Source organism: Diplotaxodon limnothrissa, linkage group LG14 (assembly GCF_057381915.1).
Source record: "Diplotaxodon limnothrissa isolate DT_005_m linkage group LG14, D_limnothrissa_male_GT1.1, whole genome shotgun sequence".
NCBI classification, from domain to species: Eukaryota; Metazoa; Chordata; class Actinopteri; order Cichliformes; family Cichlidae; genus Diplotaxodon; species Diplotaxodon limnothrissa.
The window spans coordinates 11,738,848-11,745,828 of NC_140609.1; the positions used below are offsets into that span (position 1 = coordinate 11,738,848).

At 36.7% G+C, this 6,981-nt stretch overlaps 1 protein-coding gene across 1 annotated transcript; it reads right to left on the minus strand.

The window, feature by feature from the left end:
- Positions 1–3,826: 3,826 nt before the first annotated feature.
- On the minus strand, positions 3,827–6,362 carry LOC146618490 (uncharacterized). The gene is made up of 4 exons (XM_085371648.1): positions 6,246–6,362; positions 5,526–5,681; positions 4,640–4,732; positions 3,827–4,153 (listed from the first exon to the last, which is right to left on the minus strand). The coding sequence occupies exons 1-4, from the start codon at positions 6,345–6,347 to the stop codon at positions 3,827–3,829; spliced, it is 678 nt and encodes a 225-aa protein (XP_085227774.1). The 5' UTR covers positions 6,348–6,362.
- Between the last annotated feature and the right edge of the window lie 619 nt (positions 6,363–6,981).

A 6,981-nucleotide genomic window follows, 5' to 3' on the forward strand; every position in this document is an offset into this window, starting at 1 on the left:
ATTAATAATGGAGCATTTTGGGGGAAGTGGGGTTACACACTGAGGCAACACAAGACAAGGGAGAAATGCAGTGCATCTATATTTTATTAGCATACTGCACACATCAAGATACAGAAGCTTCCAGGGGACGGTATCAAAACAGCACCACTGTCAAATCATCCTTCAACTTCCTCTCTGAACGTTGTAACATTATCCTTACAGCAGCATAGACCGATACACTTGCTGTCTAAAACATTCTGTGTACCAAGTAAGCACACAGACATGGGCTCAGATTTATTAAATACTAAATGCTGTGAGCACCTATATTGATGTCCACGTGATTCTGTCAATAAGGGAGAAGAAACATGAAAGATAATAATACAGAAGCTTCCAGGGGACGGTATCAAAACAGCACCACTGTCAAATCATCCTTCAACTTCCTCTCTGAACGTTGTAACATTATCCTTACAGCAGCATAGACCGATACACTTGCTGTCTAAAACATTCTGTGTACCAAGTAAGCACACAGACATGGGCTCAGATTTATTAAATACTAAATGCTGTGAGCACCTATATTGATGTCCACGTGATTCTGTCAATAAGGGAGAAGAAACATGAAAGATAATAATAAAGAACATCAGACATGACACAGTCCTGGTACTTTCATATAATCCAATATTTCTTGATTTCTGATGTGAGTGTGTTGTTCCCCCTTTTTGGACATAATTACAGTTTTATCATTAAAATGTTCCAATAGCTCAATCATTTATTGAATGTGTTCTGGAACCAGTACTGTTCAACATCCTCATGTTCTAGACAACAGTCACATTCACATGTGTTTACATTTTTTAGATACGTTTGGATAATGAGCTCTGCCAGAGACACCCCTCCACAAATCAGTCTGCGCTCATGATTATCCAGACTCTTGTAGGTGCACGGTTCTGTTTGCCAAGCCTGTACGCCCCGTGCATCAGTCCCACTCAAGCAAGCCAACTGTTTTTCCAGATGTCACCATTCCTTCCTGTTGCTGCTCAATACAGAACTTTAAGTTATTAAATGTACGGAACAAGCAGCGACTAATAATCTGACCCTGAAATGGAATTTAGAATGAAAACAAACAAACAAACATAAACTATAGTAAAGTATCAATGTTTTTTTTTACCATGTTATTCATTAAGAAAGTTTGTTGCGGGGATCGGGGACTTAGGTGTGTGTAGTAGAGCTGTTGACAACTTGGAGGAGGATCAGTCTAATCTCTCTGCCACACTTCATTTACCCTTTTAATTAACACTTAATCTCCAGACGTGAAAATTTGCAGAATTTGATTAGCTGCTTTAAAGTCTTATGCAAGTTATTAAGATACAGATCTTCTCAGAGAAGAATAAGAAGGGCCCTATTTGTACTGTTGCATGTTGCATTAGCGAATACGTCATCTTCCATAGATAATTTGATCCTTTCATACCTACAGCATTTAGGTTTTTACAGGTTGATGTTAGTAGTTTACAACATTTAAGTGATGCTAACAGTTTTATATATAGTGTTTGACGACATTTAAGTTGTTGGGACTCTATTAAAGTATATGACCAACAGAACCTATTTGGACTGTGTACCATTGGAACAATGCACAAAATCTATGTCACATAATGTGACACTGAATATATTTCATTTTTTGAAGCTATTTTATTATTATGTTCTCCCACTGTGTCGTTTTTATGCAATTTCTTCTTCCCCTTGTGTAAAACTAAAATGTAGTCTCATCTTTATTTGGCCTTTAAGCAAATTTGGCCTTTAAGTGTACCTAGAGGAGACAATGTGAATGCAGAGTAATGGACTCGAGTAATGAGATGGGAATTCAGCAAGGCTGAAGAAAGTAAAAGAACCTTGATGCACCTATCTACCACTGGTGGGAGGGCCAAGCAGCAGTTACAACACTGAACAAAGTCCTCTCACTTCAAGTTCTTTGTTTTTCTTTTGCTTATTGTTGTTTGTGACCATCAAGCTCACCCTGCAACACTAAAAAAAAGAGCATCAGTTAGTAGTTTTATAGAAATTTAAAAGCCCAATAAAATCTTTAAATTTTTGACTAAAGCATCTTTTTTTCAAAGTCATTTTGTGTCTTTGTTCTCAATTCTTGATTTATCAAGACTGCTCCTCAGCCTCATTAACAGTTGAACAACTTCGGTGTCAGATTTCACTAATATCTGACATGTCACCATGTATCGCCATGGTAGTGTCAAAAATTCTGCTCACTCTAAGAAATAAAACGTTGGATTTAATTGACAAAGTTAAGGCAATCTTTTCCACAAAACCTGGTCAATTAAACATAAATCAATATGGTTGTTATCTGCAATTTCAATGGTGATGTATATCAGAAGTGAAATTGTTCTATAAAAGCAACAGCTTTCCTTTCATTGTTACTATTTAACACTATTAATTAGAATTTAAACACTTTGTTCATTTTATTAACTGTATTGCTTTAGGTTCAATTGACAATATTAATTTGAATTTAATGGCACCATTTAGATTGCGTTTTGGACCTAATTAATTTGATTAATTATGATTTAATTAATAGTTTCATCTATATGCTAAATGTTTAGGTATCAACAAAACAAGTCTAGAAAGGTTCCTGAGTTGTCATCTATACATTGTAATTAGGTGTTTGGACCTTTCAGAGGTCTTCAGCAAAGGTCTAACACTTAACTACAGAGTACAGGTGACAACTCAAGAACCTTTTTACACTTGCTCACACGTTACCATTTATAACATTCAAGATCCTTGCACTTCAATAGAAAACTCTTACACCAAAGCTTACATAAAGTGTAAATGCAAAAAAAGGGTGCTGCATCAACAACTTTATTTACTGTGAGCCTTGACAAGGCAAAGCTTCTACAGGGAACAACATCGCGTAAGGCAATATTAAATGCTTAAAGTGCATGACCAAAATTTAAACATTGGAAACAACTTTCCGAGTTTCAACAAAGTGACATTGTAAATCACTTAAATCACTGTATGTAATGCAATTACAGAAAATACTTAAGTGACACACAGGTAAAAACTATTTAGTCCCCAGTTACAAAAATCTGATTCAGAATTATAAGTTTTCTATTATATAATAAATTTTACAATAAAAAAAAAATGCATATAGCAAATCTCAAAATATTCTTAATTAAATGCTAAGACCAAAAATCCAGTACTTAACTTGAATACAGGTGACAACCTTAGAACCTTTTCACATTTGTTTGCACATACACTTTAACATTTATAACACTCAAGATCCTTGACCTGCAATGGAAACCTGGTACACAAGAACTAATATGAAGTGTAAATACAAAATAAATTGTGTTGCTTTAACAACTTGAACAAAAGCCTTCAATGAGGCAAAGCTTAAACAGGGAAACAACACTGCATAATGCAACATTAAATGAAGTGTGTAAAATAAAATGTAAACATCTGAAACAACTTTCCAGTTTCAACTAAGTGACAGTGTAGTGAGGAGTAGGATGTCAAACCTGACAGAATGATTTCAGGATCTACAGTTGTAGGTCTGCAGTGGCTACAGTCTGCAGAATTACCACAGCAACTCAAACCGAAGAAAATGTTGTGAAACAAGAAAATACATCCATCTGCGTAATTTTGTCCCCAGTTCAAAAAACTCAGTTTCTGAATTACGTTTTCTTTTCCACAATCCAAAAAAAAAAAAAAAAAAAAAAAGGCATTCAGTAAATCTCTTAAATATTAAAAGCTATGACAAAATATTTACAAACAAGGATCAACATATATACAATTTATAAACTTTTAAACAGTGAAACAGAGCACTTATTTTGGGGGACATTTTGATCTAGAAGAGTCATTGCGTCTCCTTTTGGCAGAGTTTGTTCTTCAGCACTTGTATTTTGTTAGACAGTTTTTTGTCTTCCAGTCCCATGAGCACCTTCTGGAAGAACTCAAATGTGTAGCGAAGTGGCTTTGGGTAACTCAGATTGAGGCAGTAAATTAGCCCAAACAAAAGTGCACACCCGCTCGCCACATCGTGAAGATCCTGCAAGACGGTGCATCTCTCGATAATGATGCCAACATCTTCAAGGGAGTCATCAGGCTGTGCTCCTTCATGGATTATTTTATAAACACCCAAATCCATCCTCTCGAGCTCTTCAGCTTCCATCACGTTGAAAGCCTGAAAAGGACAGAAATATTTTAAATCCGTTGTATTTTGGTCATCGCATCATCTATCTATTCACTCCATTTTAGTTAAAATGGTCCACACTACCCTAATTACACATATCCCTGAATGAGACTGAGGAGAACAGACCAAAGAAAAATGTGGATTTAAGACTATCACCAAATAAAGACCAAGAAGAAGATACATGAAACATGGACAGAGGGCAGAAGGAGTATGCATTAATAATATCATCAATATTCTGCTGACCAGGGTTATTTTCTTTAGTTTCGCATAAAACAATGTAAGTGAATGGAAACAAAATCCTAGTATTTCCCATGCACTTTATTGTTGTAAGCTAATTTAAAGAAAACTGATTACTGCCAGAACAGGAGAATGCCTGGGCTTGTTTAGAAAATACATTTTTCAACTTACAAAACTCTGGGAATTATGACAGTCAAAATTTTACTGAGGGGTGAAATATCCCTTTAAAAATAAACTTACCATGTACTCTTTGATGAGATTTTCAGGGTTCTCATTCAGGTATATAATCACAGCTTTAAGGATGCATTCACGCTTCACTTCGATTCGGGAACTCTAAACAAAACAACACATGCAGCGCAATTACTTTTTTGAAGTTTTTAGAGACCCCCACAGAACTTAAGTCAATTTTTATTGTTTAACCAATTCATAATTGTTTCTAAGTAAATTTTAAACATGCTTTTTGCAAGCAAGCAGTATTTTGTGTTAGAGAATGAGAAGCTTACCAATTCATACCCATAAAGATTATGAGTTATGAGTCCAATTACACTGATTGCGATACATTGGGTCGTGGAAAATGCAGCTTTAGCGTGGTGTACCACCCGAAAGAAGGAAGAAAAGTGTTGTTGCATAGGAGTGCTGTTCAAAGGAATCAAAAACATTTTGATAGAGATTTCCAAAAATTAATGACAAAAACTACACACTGTCACGTTAATATGAGGTATGCGGGCTACCACCACATTTGCAGTATTTATACCAAGTTTGAGTGAAAAAAAATAATCTATTGTGTCACTGAGTTGTGGCGAAATGTGAAATGTTGTCTGCCTTTGTCTTTTCTCAGTGTAGCTAATTATTCCTTTGGACAATTAATGAGTAACAAAAAAAGAAAAGAAAAAAGCTACAATGCCAGCAGCGGCACTTATGGCCTCTAGGGGCATGAGTTACTTAGTTCTGCTTTGTGTCAGGACCAAATCCAGAATATAAGCCAAAAGCGAGATGAGAAGTATAACGCAGGAGAGAACAAGCATGAAATGACCCAAGAAAGTTAAAAATACAGTTTAATAACCTGACCTGAGATCAACCTGCAACTAATCTATTAGTTACAGAACATTTTAACAAGACAGAATACCTGTGAAATTGCAGACAACGCTGCTGTGATCCGCCGCGCTGTTTCCCCTCCTTTTTTTCGTAGAATCTTCATCAACTGGTCAGAGTACTGGTCAAGACTGCTCATGAATGTGGACAGCAGTGGAACTGTGGTGATTCGGGTGAACTCCGCATTGATCTACAAAGTTCAAAAATAAATTTTTTTAAATAGTTCAGCTCAAAACGGGACTAAATCCAGACCAAACCTGATCTAATCCCAGACAAAAAGTTCTGGTGCTGTCCAGGTTTGATTTAAAGGGAAAAAAAAAAAGGGGGGGGGGGGGGGGGGGGATCGATTAATCAGATGGGAATGTGCAAAATCAATTACGATTACAAAAAAGGAAAAAAAAAGATTTTTAAATCGACATAAGTTATTCCAACATCCCACCCAAAACATTTATAGATGGACCGGCAGAATCAGGTGGCTGCAAAAGAGTGCCTCACCCATGCAGTACAAAAAAAAAAAATAATAATAAAAAAATCACAAAATGCACAAATTTTGCACTTTAGTTGTAAAAGGAAACTGACGTGTATCATGTTAGCAACGTCCTGTTTTCCCAAAATTTTTCATTCTATTGGAGCTGCCCTTCTCACAACACAATTTAGCTGCACTAAGCTCAAAAGACATCAGCTCGGTGACATCAGCTTTGTAGCAGTACTTTTCTGTTCACGGCCAGTTTTTAACCAAGACTCAAACTCATACCTCAGGTACTTTGAAGAGGGCCGGCCATCTGCTCTTGAACTCTGCGATGAATGGCATCTCTTCAATCACCTCTCTTCTTCTGTGTGCAAATGTCTTATCCATCTTTGTTTTGATTATTTGATCGTTGTTTGTTTTCTTCACCTCAATCAGTAGTGCTTGTCATTCTTCCTCCAGACTTTTCTTCGTTTCTCCTGCAGGGTATTGTGGTAAAAAGTTCACTTCTGCTTTCCGTGGCTTTTTGACATTGTTTCGACGTGGACTCATCTCTCGTTCTCTCTTGTGTTGTAGAGTGTTTATTGCCACCTCTGGGCACCCTATGTTTCTCAGTGTTGTCCGGTAATTGGCCATTTTGTATTTTAGGCTTACTTTCCAGCCTTCACATCCCGTCACAGATCTGGTCTCTTTGAGAAAGGGATATTTTTGAATTAACGCTTTAGCGACATCATCAATATCTCCACTTGATGGATAAACTTTGTATTTTGCAATTTCTGAGGCCAACATATCTAATATGTCAGATTTGAGTTTTGGGCTCGGGTCTAAGAGAATCCCATTGTTTTCATATTCTTGCTGGGCTCTGTGTAACTGAAACTCCACATCAAAACTAAACTTTGGTATTGGAAAGTTTAAGGGCCATTTCCGCAAGCGAAGAGATGAACAAGAAGCACTGGAGTCTGAGGAGGAAAGGATGTCAGTGTCCGGCAAGGATGGTGCATCAAACTGTGGTAATGTCTCTCTG

What these genes read in the sequence shown, in the direction of transcription:
- LOC146618490 (XM_085371648.1), bottom strand. Translation starts at nt 6,347, where the DNA reads ATGGATAAGACATTTGCACACAGAAGAAGAGAGGTGATTGAAGAGATG. An exon ending in CCCTCTTCAAAGTACCTGAG is followed by an intron (nt 5,682 to 6,245) that starts GTATGAGTTTGA and finishes TGAACTTTGTAG; the next exon opens with ATCAATGCGGAGTTCACCCG. An exon ending in CGTTGTCTGCAATTTCACAG is followed by an intron (nt 4,733 to 5,525) that starts GTATTCTGTCTT and finishes TGTTTTGTTTAG; the next exon opens with AGTTCCCGAATCGAAGTGAA.